Source organism: Accipiter gentilis, chromosome 6 (genome assembly GCF_929443795.1).
Source record: "Accipiter gentilis chromosome 6, bAccGen1.1, whole genome shotgun sequence".
Classification (NCBI taxonomy): Eukaryota; Metazoa; Chordata; class Aves; order Accipitriformes; family Accipitridae; genus Astur; species Astur gentilis.
In genome coordinates, this window is record NC_064885.1 from 34,724,342 (window position 1) to 34,747,340 (window position 22,999).

The 22,999-nt window shown below is 36.3% G+C and overlaps 2 protein-coding genes across 13 annotated transcripts in view; one reads left to right on the top strand and one right to left on the bottom strand.

The window, feature by feature from the left end:
- Window positions 1–5,520, top strand: part of DCUN1D1 (defective in cullin neddylation 1 domain containing 1) — a 28,259-nt gene extending 22,739 nt beyond the window's left edge. For all 4 annotated transcript variants that reach the window (XM_049803887.1, XM_049803886.1, XM_049803885.1 and 1 more), the window contains 3 exons: window positions 757–839; window positions 1,091–1,187; window positions 2,707–5,520. In XM_049803887.1, coding sequence (XP_049659844.1) covers window positions 757–839; window positions 1,091–1,187; window positions 2,707–2,786 — 260 coding nt within the window. In that variant the 3' untranslated portion in view covers window positions 2,787–5,520. The remainder of the gene's footprint in view (window positions 1–756; window positions 840–1,090; window positions 1,188–2,706) is intronic.
- A 1,519-nt stretch (window positions 5,521–7,039) lies between these two features.
- The window catches only part of ATP11B (ATPase phospholipid transporting 11B (putative)), a 72,816-nt gene continuing 56,856 nt past the window's right edge, over window positions 7,040–22,999 (bottom strand). For 3 of the 9 annotated variants that reach the window (XM_049803414.1, XM_049803411.1, XM_049803415.1), the window contains 2 exons: window positions 16,337–16,470; window positions 10,482–12,585 (listed from right to left, as the gene is read on the bottom strand). In XM_049803414.1, coding sequence (XP_049659371.1) covers window positions 12,504–12,585; window positions 16,337–16,470 — 216 coding nt within the window. In that variant the 3' untranslated portion in view covers window positions 10,482–12,503. Of the gene's footprint in view, window positions 9,580–10,481; window positions 12,586–14,699; window positions 16,471–19,655; window positions 19,779–22,999 lie in introns of those variants that run through there. The other 6 variants (XM_049803417.1, XM_049803416.1, XM_049803413.1 and 3 more) reach the window with 4 other exon arrangements.

Consider the following 22,999-nt stretch of genomic DNA (forward strand, 5'->3'; position numbering starts at 1 on the left):
CATGCAGTAGGTTGTTCTTGTTCCTGAACTGTGTCAGTTCAGGTTTCTCAGTTGTCCTGAGAAACAGATTCAAAACAATCAAGAACTTAACAGGAGTCTTTGGAAAAAAAACCCAAAAAAACAACAAACCCCACCCTAAACCAACCAAATAAAACCCCCAAATCCCAACCCAACCAAAAAAAGACCAACAACTAACAAACAACTCTCAACTGTCTGCTTGTACCGTACTGAAAGATTTTTTTCAAAAGGAAACCTTACTGCAGAAATGAACACTTGACAAAAGCCATGTTACAAAGCCAACACCTCTAACAAGGTTGTTCTAAAAACGAAATAATAAAAAACTTGTTTTATGTAAATTTTATTTTATATATGAAAAAAATTACAGCTTATACTACAAAATACTACAGATTTTCTTTTCAAGTCAATAGCATTTCTAAGGAAAATATTTCACTGAATTTTAACTAAAGTATTGTTAGTTAGCAAAAGACATCTGAAATATCCTTGTGTGTTTTGGATATTTTACCTATTAATATGGGCAATTTTCAGTTCTTCTGTAGTCAAGTGATAGTATCAAAATCTGATAATTGTGGAACAGTTTATTTATTGTTGCCTTTTTGTAAAGGATCCACAAGTATATTTGCATTAGATTAATCTTTTCGCCTTTATGAATATATGGTTCATCTTAGTGTTAGATACCTGTGGAGATTATATATTTGAAATGCATATCTTTAAAAGTAATATATTTTAATGTTACAGATTTAGAAATGGCCATTGCCTACTGGAATTTAGTACTTAATGGAAGATTTAAATTTCTAGACTTGTGGAACAAATTTTTGTTGGTAAGTTTAAATCTTTACATAAACTAGACTGCAGTATTTTCAAAACTTGGAAGATAAATATGTTTAAATTAATGAGTAGATGAAATAGACTATTTTCACCCAGATCCCAGATACTGCACTTCATAATGTGTGTAAGAGAACTATGTTTTGGGGATATGGATGTGTCCAAGACAGTAAAAATGAATGTGTATAAGGTTTTTTTTTTTAAATTTACTTTTTTTTAAACATAAGTTTTCCACCCCTCCAAACAGGAACATCATAAAAGATCAATTCCTAAGGATACCTGGAACCTTCTTCTAGACTTTAGTACAATGATAGCAGATGATATGTCTAACTATGATGAGGAAGGTAAACATTTCCATTTCCTTTCATTAACTTCTAACTGTAATGCTACATTTATTACTGTGTATCTGCTTTGGCACAGTTGTCTAATAACAGCATAATTAGAATATCACTGGTGGTCTAAAGTTCAGTTAGAGCTACTTTAATGCATGTTGTTATCATCTGTTACTGCAGGCTTAAAAAAGAAATGATCTAGCTTTCTTAACTCCCTTTTCTTTTTTTCTTCCGTCTGAGCTCAAATACTAATTCTCTCTTATTGAGACAAACCCTGATATTTGTCCATTTAAAACCCACAGATTCTCTGTTAGCGCAGTTCTTGGTATCTTCAACTAAGTAACTGATTCGTGGCCTGTGCATTTCTTCATAGGGTCCTCTGGTTATTGCATTTCTTAGCTGAGAATATTTTTTAAGTTTGGTTGCTTCAGTTTATGTGAAGATTGGACGTGTAGTAATATGAAAGTGAAGCTGGCAGCATACAAGGGATTGCTAAACATAAGTTATATCCTACCAATTGTGTTTCTTGTAAACTTTTGTATTGATCTTTCCTCTTCCAATCCATCTGTAGCCAAGAACAGCTAATTACCTTCAGTCGTTGGTGGCAGATCAGTTCAGTGAGGGGAGGAAACTGTAAACTTCTGATACTTCCAGAGCAGAGGGGAGCAAACTTCTTCAACTTTACTTAATAGTTATGGACAGTTCTCATTCTCTTATCATTGAGCAAATGGGCTGCTGCCCACAATAAACCAATGTAGTTTAGAAAGATTAAAGGCAGAAAACATGTTCTAATGATTTTGAATAAAATATTTTAAGGGGGTGGGGGGGGAACCAGCCCACAATTATTTTTAACCTTCACATGATCATTATGCACATGACTGGGGACCTCTTTGGATATGGGTGCCCATCATATGTAAAATATTGATATGCATATTAACTACCTCTTGATAAGGACTATGGAAGAGTATCGTATAATACCAGCCTCCTAGGGCGTTACACTATATTGCTGGCTATCGGAGTGCATTTTGCTGTTTTCAGGTATGGCTAAGTATGCTGATTCTAACAGATGAGCATTGCATTCATGCAAAATCAAATTGTGAGCAGTAAATGCTGTAGTATGTTAAGATATGCTGCTGCTTAACAGTATAGACTGCTTCATCCAATGTTCAACGTTTTTAAGCAGCTGTTGCCATCCTGGAGATCAAGTTCTGGCACCAAAAACCAGGACAGTTTTAAGCTAGAATTTTTGTCAGCTTTTTTTTTATTTTTTTATTTCTTCTTTTTTTGATCAGGAAGATGAAGTAACTATGACCCTTGAAAGGGATGTGTATTAACTGGGTTTAAAGGAAGTAGAAATCTTTAACCAGCTCTTAGACTTCAAGCAAGAAAATAAAATCACCATTTTTTGCTTGAAACTATGCCTAGTTAAGACTGGAAAGTAAATAACTTGTTTAGGTCTGAAGCTTTTAAAAGAATGTCTTGTTGAACTGAGTTCTTATGTTCTGGTCTTTTTTTTTTTTTTTTCTTTTAGGAGCATGGCCAGTTCTTATTGATGACTTTGTGGAATTTGCACGCCCTCAAATTGCTGGGACAAAAAGTACGACAGTGTAGCACTAAAGGACCCTTCTAGAGTGTACATAGTCTGTACAAATACCTGAAATGGAAAATTGCACAGTCAATTTCTGCTGGCTGGACTGAACTGAAGATCAATCCTCACAATATGGTTGAGGGTTGAGACAAACCTTTAAGGATACATCTTGGACCATATCATATTTCATTCTTCTACTGGTGGTTTGGGCTTTTCTTCTAGTCTGGACCACTCCTGCCCGTTAAAATTCCAACATTGTGGATTTCATCATGGAATTTTTTTTCTTTTTTTTGGTGGACCACCCTAGTTTCATCTCCCATAAGTCCTAGAAGCTTTATAATTATTTTGAGGTTTCTGGTTTCTCATAAAGCACAATGCTGGTCATCATCAGACAACTGTTGTATGGCATATGAATTATACAGCTCAACATCAAAACAATTTTTAAAAGAATCCTTAAATATACACTTGGGGCTAGTTGCAAAGACTGTATTGATAGCACTTCCTGTGAGAGTGATATATTTAAGTGTACTGGGTCCGGTTTTTTTTTTCTTTCTTTTCTTTTCTGGAAAAGTACAGGTATCGTCTAAGTGAGTTTGAGTATATGGTAAAAACAATTGCAGAAATAACCAAGAAAACCCAAGGTTGTTGATGCTGGGGTATCTAGGTGCCTATCTGAATGGTTTGATTGTACATCAACTGGCTGAGAACAGTTGAAGTACGACACAACTACTGTGCACTTACAGCACCCGTGTTTAATGTTATAGTCAGCCTTCAGTGAGCGTCATTGAGATAAGCTGTGTGCGTCATGATAGAATCTAATATTCTCTAGGTTATTATCGAAGAAATCAGATTTCATTACAGTTTTGAAATGCTTATCTGTCTGTCAAAGAAAGGTTTTTCATTTCTGTGGAAATCTAAAACTTGAATATACTGAATTTGTGTCTTAAATGTTTGCTACACGATGCAGTATTTTAAATCAAGACATGTAATTTTTATGGTTGAGGTATGATGAAACAAATGGCCCTGTTGTACAAGAAGCTGGTGAGTTTGATGTGAATCTAGGTTTTGAAACCATTATCCTGAGAAGTTAAATCTTTGTAACATAGAGGTACTGCCATTATGGATGACACCCATTTTTTAATTATTTTGTTGAGTTTTCCTTAAATTGACATATCACTGTGGTTGCCAAATATAGAAATTAAGAGTAAAGCTTTCCCAAACAAGCACAGATCAGATAGAAAATACTACACTGGCTTTGTTTGCTTAAATTATTTTGTTGCTCATCACTACTTCTTACTGTCTTACTGCATTTAACTACATCAAGCTCATTTTGTCCAAAACAGGTTTTAATCAGATGCAATTATTCCTTATTTTTAATATTACAAAAGCTCTTGAGCTGCTTTTGTGTTAAACATGGTCTTTTACTCCTCACTTGGTTACTTGTGAAGACATTTGATAACTACTACTCTGTAAAATAAGCTGGAAAATACCAAGCTCCAGGAGAAAATAAAGGCTACAGTTAGAAGTAAGGATAGAGGTTTAAGTCCATGCTCTAAGTAGTCCCATGATAAGGCCAGAATTATTTTTGAAATGAGTAATTGGTACTTGCACTAAACAGCAGAACTCTTTTATGCAGGTGCTAAAAGTATTTTAGGAAAAAATTGACTATTACTATTGAACTGCTAAAAATTTTTTATTTATACTCTTTGAAGTTGACCATAAGGCTAGCTCCCCTCATAGCAGTGCCCTTTTAAGAAAATCCAGTTGTGCGTTTACTTCAAGAATACAGTTCCAGAAAAACATTGCAAACTTTTTCCAGCTACTGGAATTGGCTATGCCAAAAAACGTGTGTTTTGCTGCTTTCAGTATTTCCTTTCTTAATTTTGTGTAAATATAAATGGGGACTTGAAATTACGGGGGTGGGGGGTGGAAAAAAGCTCTACAAGGTATCTATGCGTGCTGTTTTCTGTCTTGAGGGTTTTGGTACAGTTTCAGATTGATTAGTTCAAGTATGCTGTGTTTGGAGAGGAGAACTGACTTGCTTTTTATCCCAATACAGACTTGTCCCTCAAAAAAGTCTTGAGATTGGGTAGTGGCGTAATGCCGTGGTGTTTTAAAGAATATTCCTTTTGAATGCAAGATCTTTTCAACAAAACAGTGTTGTCATCAGTTTGGTACTACACACTTATAATTACTGTGTAATTATAAAGAAATACATAAAACTTTGACTAATTATGTTGCAGAAAAGGGTTATTTGTGCTATGATGGCATCTTAAAAGTTTTTCAAAATGAGTGACTGAAGTTGAAAGAAACATTGATTTAACAGGGTGTTGTTCTAAGGACAAAATGCCTGATTACAGGGAATATTTTGTATTGAAACGTGCTCAGATGTGGCCATGTGTTTTTTCCTTTATATATTTGTGTGGTTTTTCTTTTTTTTTTTTTTAAGAATGCAGACAGTGGATTGCTTTAATTCGTAAGTGCTTATGTCTTCAATTTGATGATCTCCCCTTAAATGGATCAATTTAATTTTGCCAAATGTCAAGAAAAAAAAAAAAGGCAAACATCAAGTTTGTAACCTGTTTTTATACATTAAATATGTACAAAATTAGAAGTGCCCTGATATAAAACACTTAATCTCGAGATTATATTTAGTAAAAAACCATCATTTACATATCTCTGTAAGTTCAAATGTAACTTCTTACAATCCCTCTCATTACCAACAGAGGCAATAAAGCTCCAGTGAAATTGCCATGACTACGTCTTCTCATGCATTGTTTCAGTGTATTATTTGCAAGACTTATTTCTAGAATGTGCTTTTAAGCAGGGGAAAAAAGACATATGGAATACTTGTCTTCTGCATAAAATACACTTAAGGGGTAAGTCTTTTTGGGGGTGGGGGGGACCTTGCCTACTGCTTGTTCTAAATGTTTACAAGTACAAAATGGAGGTGATCTTTTCCAGCTATGCTGCATTGACATTACTTAGCATGTGAAGGAAGACGCCACACACAGTGCATTTGTTTAAATATGGCTGAAGACTACAGTACCTAAGTGACGTGACTTTTTTTATTGATCAATCTGTTAATAAAAGTAACTTATGACTTGCTTCGAAACTGTTTTACAATGCAATCCATACTGAGAAATCCTTATTTAAGAAAGATACAATTTTTTAAGAATGCATTTAATAAACTTTTGTCATTCATGCTTTATTTAAGTAATGTTGCCAGAAGTCTCTGTAGATTTTATTTGAGTATGGTACACTGATGATGATTGGTTTTTAAACCTATGGTGCCATTCAATCCTCTGAACTCTCGAAGAGTAGACCACCCCATTAAATATGCGATGAAATTATAATCTTGTCTATCAATCAGAAATCGGCCTTAGCTTTGTCATACTTGGCTGACTTGGTTTAGTACCAGCATGTAGAAGGATCTGCATAAGTAAACACTAAAACTTTTGCTCCTGACAGTTTAAACAGACACCTGTAACTCAGACCTAAGGCTGAACATTTAAACTGGTACAAAAATCAACACCCTGCTTCTGGAAGTTCTTCTGCTAACTTCTGTTCAAGTTAGTTATCTATTTAACAAAAGCTACCTAACTGAAATTTCATGTGAAACATTAAAATTACAACTGTTTGGTTCCCTGATAAACTCAATTTTGTGTCTTCAGAGTATAAAATTTCAAGCCCTCCTCTGTTGAAGAGTTCAAAGGACAACTGGCGGGAGTCAAAACATAATCCTGTAAATCATATTAGGAGAGATGATGGAGCCTGTGGCCAGGCAGCTGAGTCAACACCCACTTACATTTGCTGTTGAAGAAATGGGACCAAAGCCCACGCTGGAGTTCATTGCTGAGCAGACCTCAACATGGTAGGCTCCGTGGTGAGCTGGAGCTACTGGGCCCACTGCCTGACCGAGCTCAGCTGCTGGAGAACCCCCCCCCCCTTATATGCATGTCTGTATATATGTGTTTGTGTATAAAGTTGTGTTTTTTTTTTCTTTCCCTTACTGATGGACTTCGCTCCAGCCAGAGAAGGCAGCAAGGTGAGGCCTTAGGTGCTCTCCACACTTACATCAGTGCTTTTGAGCATCTACGATCTGTGGAACACCTATGTATATAGGCACTGTATTGGTGGGCCTAGTAGGAATAGGAACATATCTTCAACCTTGCTACTGAATGATCCTGGGCACTGGGAGCAGCAAGCCTTGCTTTACTCTGGCATATCTTCCTCTATAACACTTAAATAATTAAAACAATGACTCAGGTATAAGTTAAATTTTTCTTTAATAAATATAATTTTCATAAACCATTTTTAAAACAACTTCTACTGACCAAGCTGTACAATGAGCAAGCACACAGACTCGCTGTCAGAGAATCAAAAATAACGAGGCAGCCACAGTGTCAGAGGTCCAAAATTCTTTGTACTAATTATTGCTACAGTTTCCAGTTGTCAATGCCCCTTATTTGCCTAAAATTAAGGATCAACATTTTTAAAAAGGTACGTCTTGCAGAGACGATATCATTCAAGCTTTTTTCTTCAAAAAAGAAGCAGCACTTGATCACACGTCAGTGAAAAAAGCAGAATCTAGATGATTTGTTATTTTTGTGTGCATAGGACCTGAAATACCTCATGGGAACATAACTAGGAATTGTAAAAATATATTCTTTGCTGCAGTAATGATATCTTTCTTACAACTGAAAGTGAGTTTTGTTTTTAACCATTTTCCCCTTTCTAAACTATATGCCCCATGGATTATCTTTTATCCCATTTCCAAAATGTGAAAAGGTTAAGAACCTCCTGGTGTATGAAATAATTTCCTTTAAAACTGCCAAGGAAAAATTAATATACACCACAGGCCGTTTAGGTGCACTTCAGGGTTTCTTTCAGACAAGTCAAGTCACACTCTGTGTCATAAACAGCAGTATATTTCACTTCTTTCCACTTCATGTTACTTACTTAAATAGAGGGCTTTAGCCCATAGCCCCTCAGGTTTTATTCACGTCTATGCATTTATACAAACTGGAAACAACAAAAAATCGTACCTACAGCGATGACAATTGTATGTACTTATTGTAATACAACATCATAGCATGGCAACAGCTAGAGCAAGGCGAATACTTCAAAGTGATGAGAACATTCCTTTTAACGAAAGCCACAGAAGCTTGGGCAACACACAAGGTCTCTCTACCGAGTTATTTCTGATGCCTCTACGAGCAGTATTTAGTTGAAGGAAAAGATCTATGGAAAGCAGAAGCCTTGCAAATACCGATGCGAATGTGCTGCTAAGACGATTGACAGCAAGAGTTGATACAGCCATGAGCATCCAATCTTTCCTCCTCCTGTTATAAACTGAGTCATTCCAATAGAGAGCAGAAACCAGACAAATCATGCCACTGGAAGCAAACGACAGAAGCAAAGAACATACATACAAAACAACCAACAATAAAAACATTCACAGAAAAAACCCAGATCTGCAAAGAAGAAAGTCTAACTGGGGAATAATTTAGGAACAGAAATAAGGCTAAAATTAGTCCATAATTAACAGTTGGTTCGCCCAGCTCTAGGAATAACTAACTCCTTTAAAACAATGATGTTTGTGTAACAAGGCAGTGGCAATGGTGCGAGAGTTACTAGGTATTCTACACCAAGAAAACAAGAATCTCAAAATAAATGGTTCAGAAAAGGTTCATTATGATTGAGCACTTTTGAACACTGAATTTCACCAAAATCACTAATATTTAGCAGTACAGAAGTATCAGATAAAACTATTAAAAATAACGTAGACTACAGCTTTGAGACATTTCTAACACTAGAAAATGATTTTTTTTTCCAATATAGAAGTTATACTGTCATAAAAAACGTGTTTGAAAGTATTACCAAAGGTTTCCAGTTAGAAATTATAGTTGCCCAAGATGCATTCTAAATTGCATAATCTTTTCTCAAATAATCTTTTGCACTAAAAAACAAGAAATCATTCTGAAATTGTAAAGCCAAAGTTTTCAGCATTCCTTCCTTTGCATCTTTTTGTGTGTCCCCCCCAACCTTAAATTTTAAGCAGAATATTTACATTTTAGTTTGTGAAACAATTCAGAGCATCTTCCCACTTAATCTTTTCCACTGCACCCTTTAAAAAGCTTAAGTTTGGCAACTAAAACTATGTTTTTCTAAGTAACAAACCCCCTATTTTTCACAGAACAAGAACTGAAACCTGCTCAGAACTCAATCCTATTCCGAAGGTGGCTATGGAGAAGGTGCTTCTTCAGGGACACTGCATAGTAAAGGGACTATACACTGCTCTTGCATTTAATTACAAACATCTACTATAGGCTTTTTTTTGCCATACCTTACAGATTTCAAGGCTAAGAGGTAATTCTAAAACATTGCCTCCCTATAGCAAATTCTCCCTCACCCATTCATACTCTAAATCAGAGAGATGAATGCTAGCGTTACACTGAATTAGCTGTATTTTGTTCAGTCTTCTTCATGAAGAATTCTACACTGTACCCAATGCACAGTGAATGGTTTCATACATTTCAGCTCTCAAAGAAATACACAAAATCTTTCTTCCTTGAATAGAAGCAATTTTAAAAGATTTGTGACATCAGTACAAAAACAGTCACTTCTTCCATCCAGAATATTTGTCAGACCAAAAAATCTGGTCTTATGCAAACCAATTCTACATTCTTACTAAATGAGAAATTACTGATTTAGATTTACTGCAAATAGAAAAATATACCTTGGCAGACAGATGGATTCTTAAGTTCTTCCTGAATTGTTTAAATGCATGTTTCTTCGGTAACCTTACAAACACTGGGAAAAGGGAAAGTAGGGGGGAAGGGAGAAGAGGAGATGGAAGGTTTTAAAGAAACACATAATGAATGTAAATTATTCTTCAAATATAGGACTGTGCTGCTTTTGTGCAAATATAATTAACATATTTGTGTGGTAAAAGCCAAAATACATGTATGTACACAGCTGAGCCAATCTAAATGCTTGGAGCGGGGTTGTATATCAAAGCCTCTGCCTTCTACTGTACAAAAAATTAACCACAGTTTATATTTCAAAACATGATACACTAACCACACAGACTAATGAGGTTACACGGTCACACAAACTAACTGGATGATTAGAATGCTATGGTTGACAAGGACAAACAAGTACTTCCGAGAAGTGAAACACTGTGCTTTAGACATAAAAGATACAGCTAAACAGCAGATGTCTGATTAGAGCATTGAAAAAAAATTCTCTATTTCCTAGGTATCCATGGCAGTATGGACTCTCAGAATGAGAAACTACTAAGAAGAGAATCATTATTTTAAAAACAGATTTAATATTATATATATGATATATAAGAAAGTTACAGGAATACCTGAAATCCAAGTGTATTTTGTTACTACTGCATATCTGGATAGAAGTTTTCTTGGGGACTGAAGAGATGACAATCAGTTTATTGCATCTCCACATAGGAACCAGGTTTCAAACTATATGCAGTCAGATCGGTCACCTGTTAATACCTATTACATGGAGCATGCAAGACTCAATTTTCAGTAGTTCTTAATCATCTGGACACTTGATGTGGGGATCTAGAGTACAACTGAGATTTTCAAGCTTGAGCTTCACTGCACTTACACACTTGAAGGCATGACACAGACATGAACTATGAATTAAACACCTGTTTAAAAGGAAAATTTGCTATATTTTGATTTTGTTTCTTGTGAACTGGTCTTCATCTATACCAGTGGGACAAAAACCCTCATGTACTGCATGTTCAAGTCACTGTGAGTTTGAAAACAAAGTTGCAATGACAATTTGTTTACTACACAAAGGTTGCCTTGAACAATGAGCTCTTGAAAATCCAGCAGTATCTGCAGCCTTCAGTCCACAGTGAAGCTTCCAGTCATTAATGCAAAAATAAACTTCCAAGAGGAGAACTGAAATAATCCCAGTTAAAGTCAGGAACAAGACTAATGAACAGCAGAGCTGTTTATAGGCAAGGAACATCCGGAGCATTTGATACAAGGAAAGTCAGACCTCTTGAACACTCCCTCTCCCGCAGCCCACTGAACTCAGGAGAATTTGGGATGACTGTAACAAGAGGGATACACCCCTGTGGCAGAAGCCCAGGCCCCACTAAGATGTCATACCAGGAAGGTAAGACGTGTCTGCCTGAATTATGAAATAAAAACTATTTGCCATTTAATGTGCTTAGGAGACACCACTTAAGCCAACAGTGGAAACCTGTGCAGCCAGGGTGCAAGCAGCTAATACTGGTTTTGTCCAAATTCTACACTTAACCACATCTTTATGAAGGAAGTTCTTGTAGGTGTTGTTTACAGTCTAAGTTTGATTTACAGTTTATTCCACCCAGAGATAATTTTAGGATGCAGCTTTACATCTTTTACTGCCTGACAGGAAGACTCTTCCAGTTATTGATGGGACTTCAGTGTCAGAGACGGACTTAAAATTGGATATCCAAATAAGGGTCCAGAAGCAGCAGCATTTTTACCAGCCTCCCAGCCGTAAAAACTGCCCTACCTAAGGCAATACTCTACAGATGTCCCTGGTGGCAGCACCTCCATTTTACCTTCCACATCTAAGGACAACCACCAGGTTTAGCCATCCTAGCTGAACGAACAGGCAAATGTTGCTACCCAGCCCCAAACATGCAGACACATTTATACTGGGACAATAGATGGACCTGCAAGATGTACCATTCAAAGCTCCATCTGTGCAATTTGTTTTTATTGGCATACTTAGGAATCAAAACATTGCCATCAATGTCTCAGATCCTTCAGATATATGAAGATAATTAAGCATTAATTGTATCTTCAAAGTACAACATGACCAAATATAAATACATGAAAAAGAATAAAACATGCAAAAATCCCCCAACTTTAAAAGGATTAATAATTCAAAAAATTTATGCTAGTGAGACTTCTGTACCACCAATTCTTACACATTTTTCCATGCCAGGATCAAGAATTGTTAAGAAACCAAAACACCCACACAGGGCATAATAAAAGATGACTAGCTTCTGAATTATACTTTAAGAGAACTGAGAACTGCTATATCCCTCGTTATTCCAAATCACTGATTTGTCAAAGTTAACAGTGTTGTTCAAAGCAACGACTAATATTTTGCCATTCATACACCAGCATAAATATTTGAATTGTATTTAACTCTCAAAAATTACTAAACTGATTGCTTACAGAATACAATAACCATCCATGGAAATAACAAAATTGATTCGCAAACTGCTAAGAAAGCATCTGTAAGAGACAGCTCAATATTAATGTGTGTGTTTAAAGTGAAGGGTCATCATGAAAAATGCAACTTTTTAAAGTTCCATTGTGCAAATTCAGTTCTATTGGATCACTCAAATTTGGGAGGAGAAAGATTTTGTCACTGCACTACAGTGACGTCTTGCGTATCAAATGCAGGATTCCAATCTGCCCATATGGTAACAAAAAAGATTAAACGGTCAGAGGGAAAAGCATTTCTTTCAAAAAAAAATAAAAATAAAAATTAGCTATTTGTGGATATAATTAGAAAAAAATACTGGAAGCAATCACTGTCCAGATGACTTATGCTAGGTCCCAAGACAAGCCACAGTTTGTATTAGAAGTCATGCTAGTCTTTCCTAGGGCAGGGATGTAGCACTGAACTCGCTTCAGAACCTACTATAGGTGTGCGAGCACCACATGGCTTCCACAAGGCATTTACAAATGTCCCTGTTAACAAGTGGGTGAGTCCATTGTGGAGAGAGTCAAGATGCTTCTGTCGTTGGCATAGAAGGGATCCGATGAACTCCATGATCTAAAGCGACAATAAAAGAAAAGTTTGGCTGACTGGGAACTTACAATCTAGAGGTAAGGAGAAAAGTCTATGAAAGCAAAAGGTAAGTGTTATGAGATTAGGCAAATGTAACTCTTTGAAAGACTTATCTATTAGTTTCACATAGGTGCCTGCAATTAATTCAAACCTTAGAAAATAGACCGCAATCAATCGTGCCAACTACGTAATTAACAATTCTATGTTTACCTTTCTGACAAAGTTTACTCACAGCTACAGATACTTTCATCACTATGAACTAAAATGACCAGAAGTTTACATGCCAGTTTTACAACTGAAGTTTTAATACTGTGCCTCAAAGAAAATCTGAACATTGCACGTGTAAATTGAGGCACTATGAACGCTACGATCCGATACAGCTTAAGGTCATTCTAGTAAAGCCTTGTGGTACGCACAGCTAACCGTGGTAACCCAGTATAGCGGTGTTCTCATGTTAAACATCCATGCTGTCTGAAGTTGTGGGTAGGCAAAATTTATCTACAGCCATGAATCTACTTCATTCCTTGCTGTTAAAGTTAAAATTTAAGGCATCAGGCAAAGTACCTAACACGTCACACCTTTTGATTCAGATGGCATCTTGTATAATGTCTTTCTCTTAAGGGCAAATTACTACTTAGGAAGAAATACTGTTCTTGATTGAACAATGTTATAGGACTGTATGTGAAAAGCTGAAAATAGAAAATTGGAAGGCAGGAAATCAAAATATAATGAACTTATACTCCAAATATCCCTCTGTCAGAAATCTGCTGTTTCTTTAGAACTTTTACATGCGGTGCCTTGACACAAGTACCACTAACAGGAGATCTGAACAATTCAGTAATGAATCCTACTGTACAAGAAATGTATGTGATCTAGCACTCTTAATATTTTTGTGACTGACAAGTTGACAGACAATTTAATGGAACAGACAGACAAAAATGCGTTTTATCATACCACACAGCACACATTTTATATGCTAACTGGTGAATGAAGCTATAAAAAAATATTTCTCAAGTACATTTTACAAGCAGTAAATTAAGTACGAGAGACTATATTCCTGTGGCCCGCTACTCCAAGCATTTGTACAACTTTGATTCATCAAAGTTTCTATCAAAATTTGATACCATGTTTGATTTCATGTTCAGTTATTGTATTTGACAGAATATCATATTTGACAGAATATCAAGAACACAGAATACAACACAAACTAGCTACAGACAGACAATGTATTCATCAGCATAACTTCATTCAACAAAAAATAATTTGCAGCTACCTCCTGGTTGAATAAGAAGCTCTGTCTTATAAAGCACAAGACAAGACACTCAAAAGACCATCCTGTCTGGGACCATGCAATCTTCTGAAGATACCAGCTTTAGGTAAAAAAAAAAATCAAAATAAAAATCAAAGCAGCTCAAGCTTGTGAACAAAGACTGAACAACTTTACAAGCATTTTTTAAATCACCAAATAGATTTCTTAACTGTACCTTCAGCACTTCACAACTTACAACTGCCTCGTATGATTTAGGGAATTAGTACATTAAAAATATAAACAAAGACTTTCACATATTACCAGGAAAGTGCAGGGGGAAAAAACGTAGTCTCAGTACCTTGACTTTTAGACTAGGTTTTAAGTGCCAATGCTGAGTGGAAGGAAGTGAAGTCATTGAAAAAAGCAAATAAGACTGAAATTGTTTTTTTTAAAAAAAAGTCTTTTCTAGTTCTACTGTACAGAAATTTATGTAAAACTAGAAGATGGTTCAGAGTAATTTCAACCAGAGGCAGAAGCAAAAACTACAAAACTTCAAGCCCTTAGTGTAGCACCGACAGTTCTGCATGTTCATTAAGCATAACACTAACTTCTGTGTTCTAACAACTCTAAAATTATTCAGCTAGATGTAACTTCATCTGAAAATTACATGAGGTAAGCAGACAAGAAACCTGAGAATAAGCAGTCTTCAAAAAGCATTCAATATTCTGTCAAATATGAGTTATCTTCAAGACATATTTATAAGTTCTTTAAGAAATAAAAATTGAGTGGGAAAAAGAGGAAATTGTAAAAATGTAAATGCATTGCAGAAAATAAAACACAGAATACCTACCTTATAGGACTACACGTTACTAAGGCAAATGTTAAGTAAAAATCTGCTCTAATTAGATAATAATAAATGAAAAAAAAGTAACATGAGAAGTTCCTCATTTCGAAAGCACAGTTTTACAGAGAAGTAGGAAAAAAAAAACCCCAAAAACTTAGAGCAACTGCTACCAAAATGTTGATTTTTAGACCAATCAAATGCTCACCTTGTAGATTAAAAATTCTATTAAATTTTTTATTTTATACATCATGCCCGCTTTCTATACAGCAAGAGTTTGAATTAAAAACGTACTTAATCATAACAGTTCATTTTTCATATGGAATGAAACATTTTGCATAATCATACCCTAGATTTGTAGAAATGTTGAATAAATTTCCTAAGCAAGCCAGAAGAGAGAAACTGACTGAAACCATAGACACTGTTCAACACAAGAGGTCAAAACAGATGCAATACGTACCAAGTCAATACCTAAAGGCAGAATCTGAACTGACAAAGCTTGCCAGTGAAAATTACCCACACAATATTTTATATTGAATGAATGATATCACAACCTTTAACCAAAAGAGACAAAGATGTTCAAATACAAAATGAGTGTCCTTGAAAATGGGTGGAGTGCAACTTTTTCAGGTTTGCCTTTTGACCAATGAAAGATCGTGATATCATTCAGGGACTGAGAAATTACGATGTACAAAAGACTGTTTTTACTTCTACCCCCAAATATTTCCATGTTTGTTAGCTGTCCCACTTTATTTGGAAATGAGGAGATAGCACATTAGCAGATTTAGTAAGAGCTTTTCTCACAGTCATGCTGACTGCAAGAGCAGTATTGCTCTGTAGATGTATTCGATCACTCTAACGTGCTTTTAACCCATTGAGGTTTGTTTCACATGTGGTTTGTGAAGAAAAAAGATTTATTTAGCACACACTTTGGAATGGCACACATGGTCTTGACAATATACCTTCTAGAACTGAAAAAACATTTAAAATTCTTAGAACCTGAAGGCTCTGTTCTGTCAATTACTCTGATTTTAGAAATAGATTATAAAAGTTATACTACAAAAATATTTCATCTTCGTATCAATCAATGGCTGAAAGATTTAAAGACTCTCCTTCTAACAATGAAGTTATATTTAAGGGGGGGAGTGTGAGCCTTTTGTATATCTTCAGGATTAATGCAAGCTCCAAGGTAAATATTTGGAGGTTGTACATCAAGAACGAAAGGGAAAAGTCTTTTGACTTTACAAACAACTCCTGATTTGTGAAGGAAAAAAAAAAAATTTAAAAAAAATCATATAAAGGAGAACAAAAACAGCAGCAAGGCTTGATTTTCTAAAGAGAAGAATGTACAAATCAAGAGAAATTATGATAGATACAACACAAGAACTTGTAGTAAGCCAAGCTAAACGTTTTAACAGAAGTCTTTTGAAAACTTTTTCCCCCTCCCCATCCCAAAAGAAAGTACTCAAAAAGAAACAAGAAACTAATCTGTTAGGATGAAAAAAAGTACAATAAAGAGTCGCTTCTCCTACTTAAATAAGCAAAACCTGCAGCTGGTTTTCTAGACATCTATTGCTGCAGGCTCATCAGGTTCCAGTTTATAGGAGAATCGTCTGCAGCAAAGGCTATTGAGAGAAATGCCACACCTGTTGACCCGGGTTGGACTACATCTGCCCATTAGTCGTTCCAGCATTCTTCTAACAGATGTGCATGCTGTTTCCCCATCTGAGAAGCAGCACATGGAGTCCAAGCAGTTGATACCTGAACCTGCCTCAGTAAGCTGGAAGGAGGAAATAAAAAATAAACATATAAATAAATAAAATAATCAGTACTCAGAGATTCTAATATTGAAGATGTTATCAGAAAACACTTAGGAAAAGCAGGTTTTCTTAAAGTTAGAGTGTTGAATATTTTTCAATTTCATAGAACTACAACGATGAACAACATTACCATTTCCCTTCCTAACGTCTATACACACTAAAATTTGACCTTCCGAAGGCTTGAATGCAGCCTTGGTGAGCTTATGGAAATTGTTTAGCACCACCTCTGCTTAATGTTGGAAATAAACTGGTTAGCAATTCTCTATGTTACAACTATAATAAATCTCTGGAGCAGAGTGTCATGCAGTTTAAGCTGTGATGCTTAGATTAACCTCAGTGGAGGTACAACAAATTTATACAAGCTGCAGGTCTGCCTTATTTTAAGGAAATCTATCAAGAGAAAGCTTCAGACCAAGGCTGCAGAATACAATGCAGCAACCTGATTGTAAGTAGTAATTTTTCCTCAAGAAGTGTAGAATGCAACTTCCTACAATAATTTGCATTGTATCACTACCATAGATACCCTTGGCTTGGTAAGGAACAAAAACACATTCCTGATTTTGTGAATATCTTTTATCTAAATGCAAACAAAGCTGAAGTTAGAAAGGATCAATCAAGTTCATGCTAGCACAAAGAATAATTCAACATTAGCATAATAAACTTTCTATTGTTCATTCTTTGTAGGTGAGAAAAAGACCAAAACCAAAAGAAAGCAGCAATACAGAGATGTATGGGTTTAAAGTGAAGTGCCATCTATCAGTGTGCTCCTCTACATTATTTTTTGCACACTAGTGAACCTCAGCATAACTAAGATCTAACTGAAATCTAGTACTGCTGGAGAGAGAATATCCAAAACTGACTTGAGTATCCTCTCCAAAAGAAAATAAAAAAGCGGAGCGTAGAGATATTTTTTAATTTAATTTGAGGCTCTGCACGAGAGCATCCCGTCAAACAAATGCCGAACACACAGGCTAAATTTAAGCATCCATTATTCTCACCTCACTCTCAGACACCAGTGAATGAAGAAATCTGGGAGGAGGCATCTTAGTCTATGATAGGACAGAGCTCACTTAAGAGCTTTCCCCAAACTTTAACTGTGTGACCAAAGGTCACTGACTGTCGTCTAAAGACTGGTTTCCAACCCCAATTTCTTTCATGCCACCCACACTTGCCCAACACTGCAAGGACAGCAAAGAACCTCAGTTTCCTATAGGAATGGTTTACTATGAGTAGACATGTTCCTTCCGAATCCCCCAAAACAGGCAACTGGACAGATTACAGCTTTGTAACAGAACAATTCCTATACTACAAAAAAAGAGGCACCTAACAGAAACAAGAGGCATTTGGGAATCCCAACTGGTAGGACGAGAGAGCACACAGGCAAAACTAGTGTTTCCATGCATCTTTTCCTATGCCTGCCCCTTCCTCAGGTCTATTCCGCATTCCCCATGGTCCCTCCAGATCTTCCTGTCACACTGCTTAATGTGATGCTTACAGGATTGTCAGTTAACAGTTGTATAAACTTACAGAAAGCATTATAAACTGAAACCCTTGATTCAGTTGCTGCATCTCGGAGGCCATGAATGAGTGCAGGCAGAACACACAATTCTGACTAACTTGCGCTCCTTTGGGAGGTCTTCTGGACAGAAGATGAACGTTCACTATGACAATGAACTTCTATAAATACCGGAGAGACAGGAGCAGAAGCATTGCAACTAACAGGTCTAGAAGGGGTCTTGGTTAAACCAAAACCAAAACACACCTCAACAGAGCTTGAGTCCCTGATTGCCTTTATTTGACGACCATCACATCTGGTTACAACTATACAGTCACAGAAGATATCATAATCAGGAACAGCACAATTTGCAGCACTGCAGTACTAGCAAATATGACCTTCACAGACACTTCATACTGTGCTCACAGCATATCAGACAAGAAATTACACAGAGCAGAAGGAATTCCTATTAGGAGGTCAGAAAGCAAGCTCCCTGCTGCACATGCAGTGATCTTCACGGTTGTGTTCACAGCAATACAAAACAAACTCTCAGCACTCCTACACTTAGCATTTCAAAAAGAATATTTAGTCCATCCATTATCTTGAAGCAGACCAAATAAAACCTTTAAAACTACTGTACAAGGTCATATTACAGTGGTTGTATGTAGGATCAGATGGACCATTTTTTTCCCTAGAATCTGCTGACCCGAGAGCAAGGAGTCCTAGACATTACTCAAAGACTGGCAGAAAGAGGAACCAGGAGTAACCCAGAGTAGCTTCCAAGGAATGAACCCTCAGCTGTGGGTTTTGCAGGGCTGGTGTGTCTTCTTTACTAGAATCTCCTTTGTTCTTCTCAAGTTAGATACTCACAAAAAGCTAGGATCATGCTTGAACCATGATTTATGAAAAAGTGAGTATTACCCTGTTTTAAAAAACAGCAAAGGTGGCCTTACATAAGCCTAGAAGCAACATTTATGTTTTATCAAACTCACAGTTAAGTGTAAAGTAATACTGGGAGAGCAGTAAGGACAACATAAAAATAAATTCAATTTTATGTGTATATATATTGTGTATCACTGCCTGGTGACCATGGATTTTTATATTTATATCCACTACCTGGAAGGAAGATACTTGTATTACGCTAAAGAGTCCCTTTTTCTCACTTTTCTCTCTGTGGTGGATAGTTATGATCATCATTTTATATCGAAGTAAAACCTGGCATGGTAAGGCAGTAGAGCATAATGGTCTCTGAAGACCTGAAACAAACCCTCAGGCAACAAAAGGCAGGAGAGACAATGCTTTAAAAAAAATTAGTAAGTCTAGAGAAATATCTGATATTATTCATATTTGGGCTGCAAATAAAGTATTTTTCCTAAGATAAGATCCTGGATCACAATAAACATAATACTTTATATGATAATGGCCCATTTCATGTATTAAATAAAAGCAACTGAAGTGCAGAATTAAAAGAATGATTCAGCTTGATAAGGAAAAAAAATCAAACCCACATACTATGATGCAAATTTTCTTGTAGACACCAAAAATACGGGTATTTTGGAGATGGCTCCATGACTGTCTATATGAGAGATATATATATATATATAAAAAAAAAAAATACACACACACATTAGGGTAGAGTGGGAGTACTACCTAGTGAACGTAAGAACTGTCGGGTAGGCTAGATGGATCTAGCAGTTGCCTATTGTCCTCCCCTCTGTGCCTGCTTTCAGCAAAGTCACATGCTGAGCTGACTGAACCCTTATCTTCTTCCATCTAGAAGGACAGAAAAGCAACAAATCTTATAAAGCACCATGCTCGCATTGCTTTACAACAGTTACCATTTTTACATGAACTTTAATTTTACAGATGTGTTCCTGAGAGAACAAGGCATATTTACAAGGTAAAGAGGCAATTTTTTCATGTTAGTTGGTGGATCAAACATGGTTTATCAGTGCACGAGTATTAGAAGTGTTTGGTCTTTTTGCGCACCACAGACTACCAAAGGGGAAAACCCAACAAATTTGAAATCTATTTCAAATTCTCAGATTTTGGAGTTTTATTTGTTTTCCCCCCTTCTAATAGAAAGGGCCATTTCTGTTTGTTTGTCTTATTACAGTGTATTCTATATGCCACAAGACAGACATTTCAACTAAACATTTATTCACACTGAAATACACAGTTGGGACTCTGTTGAACAGGAAATGTATTTAATTCAGTACATCAACTTAAGAGCACTGCAGTATATTTTCCTGAGCCCAGTCCTAGCTGCCAACATGCCTGATGCCACAAGGACAGAAAATATACATGAGATGGTTATTACTATTCTGCAATTAAGTTAAAACTTGCTCCCTCCTATAAAGCTCACTTTCTTTAACCCTTAATATACTGTATACCAAAATCCAAAACAATCCGATTTAAAATTTTAAAAGAAAATATAAGTGTTGACATCTAACAACTTCACTAGCACTTATGTTTTCAACATTTTTTAGTTTTTCTACCCTTGATCTCTTTGAATCAAGTAAACCTACAAATGCAAAATTATTTTGTTATTTTGAAGTCATTAGACGTAACTATCTTCAGCTAAGTATGTGCACTTTTGTGACTGAACATAAATATGAAGTAGTCTATTCCTGTCTCATTTATTCCCTCTTCCTGCGATAGATTCTATGGATTAGCTAACAGATTAGCACCATGCTATACTAACACAATATACAAACCTGTAAAGGAAGAGATTACCCTTGTTCAAAGTTCAGCATATTAAGATGTTCTGGTATACTTCACTAGTGCGAATGCATGTTTGCACTTGAATAGTCTTCTTGGAAATTCTATGTTCCCTACTGTAAAAGGAACAGAAACCTGTCTGTTCTCGACTTCTACACAGCTGGGCTGGATCAGATATGAAAGCTATTAGGAGGGGAATCCTATGAAACAGTAACTAGAGGAAAGAATACAGACAAGTAACAAAGGCCATAAAGCCAGGGCCAGGAGTCTGGAGATCTGGAGACAGCTAAAGAAAGCAGATCTGTACAGAGATGGAGGGAAAACAAGGCAACAGTAGACTCATGGGTCTGTAGACAGGGAAAGAACAGGGTCTTGGCTGTGCTAAGGCAAATACTACAGTTTGAGTCCCAGATACAATGTTATGCACTGACAGCCTTCCCTGTAAATAAAAACTTTTTGTTTTACATTTCCCTAGTATTGTGTACAGTCATAATGCGCTGACCAAAGGTAAAAAACTCTGTAGATACAGTTAATCCCATCAGTAAGTAAATTAAAACATCTGTCTGAGCAGCACTTCTTACATGTGGCTTAAGATTTCTGACAGTTCTTACAAAGCACAGAGACATGCATACATACATGCATGCACAAAATTTTGTTTACAAAGAAAAAACTGAAATGAGATACAATGGGGCCCAGTTAGCACCCTAAGATACGTATTTCACATATTCCAAGAACAGGAGAGACAGCTACAGAGGAAAGTAGTAGTACTCAGTCTCCAGTTAAGCATGAAGCCTGCACCTGACCTGTGCTGCCTGATTTGCTCTTCATCCCAAGTTACAAAAGCAACAGTAAAATTCAGAGGCAAGAGCTTAACAGGCACACATAAAACTGCATTTCTGACTTAAAGGAATCACATGGACACTTAAAATACCCCCCCCCCCCAAAGCTCTTAACTGTGCATCACAAATGTACTTAATATAAACTTGAACAATTTTTGCATCCTCTGAAGCCTATAGACATAAAAATTGATTGTAACATCATACTTGTCTTTTAATTTGCATTCATAAAGGTTCTCCTCTTGTGTATCAACAGAGCAGTAAGCAAATTTGCAGAATAAGGCATAACTTGGTTTAACCTGGTACTACACTCCTTTTGAGATTTTTAATACCTATTTAACAAACAACAAAACTGCCAAAATCTGTTCAGCAATCTACATGCATTCCGCAGTCACAAAGGATGCAATTACTCGGGGGGGGGGGGGGGGGGGGGGGGGGGGGGGGGGGGCGGGGGATGATGATGTACAAATGAGTTGTGACAGAATTAGCTGCTTACAGCTACATTCACCAAGTGACTGTTTGTGTTTTTTGTTGTTTTTGTTGTTGTTTTCCCCATCTTCCTACTGTTTCCCTTGCTTTTTCTGCTCTACTGCTTTTGGAAAACAGCTGCCCTGGACACCACAGAAACTAACCCATGGTCTTCACTCCAAATTAGTTTTTATTTAGTATAGTGAAGTGAGTAGTTTCCATCTATTAACTGATTTTCCTTTTCACTGTTTTAGGTAAGGATCCACAGGATAGCTTCCAGACTTCGTCTGAAGACCACAAATAAAGAACTAGAGAAACCCAAATCCTTGTTTCTTTCCTGTTGCACTTTACAACTTCAACTGCATAGTATAAGGCACTCGGTGCTTGTGTTTCAGGCACCTTTCTATCAGCTACTCAAGTGTCAAAATTCTGACATACAAGAGAATTGGATTTGCATAATCATTTGTTACTCACGGACAAAACAGATTTCCCATTTTTTTCAACCCCTTCCCCAAGTGTAATATGAAGAAAGTCCCCTCAAGTTAGCAAGCATTCTCCTGTTTTTAGTATTTTAATAACTACAGTGCTGCATTCCTAGACAGCTTTATTCTTCTCTCACCATCCAGTTGCATAACCGTTAAAATGTGTTTAGTTTTGGAAAATTTAACAGCATCTTTTGTTATAAAACCTTTGGTGTAGATATGATGCACCACGTAACTCACTTTAATAATTCAGTGAGAAAATGGAGGTTTACCAGTAAAATAGTTATCCAAAGTTTTAAAAAGGTAACTCATTTACATGACACTGATACAGAAAGAATTTTAAAAGCTAACTTCTGAAAGCTTTACGAAGGAATCTCTACAATACGTTGCTAAGTTTACTAAAATTCAAAAGGTATACTGCAGTTTGCCTGTTTTAAAGCTAGTAAGTTCTGAATTTAAAACAAAACAAAATAAAACCACCCCACCA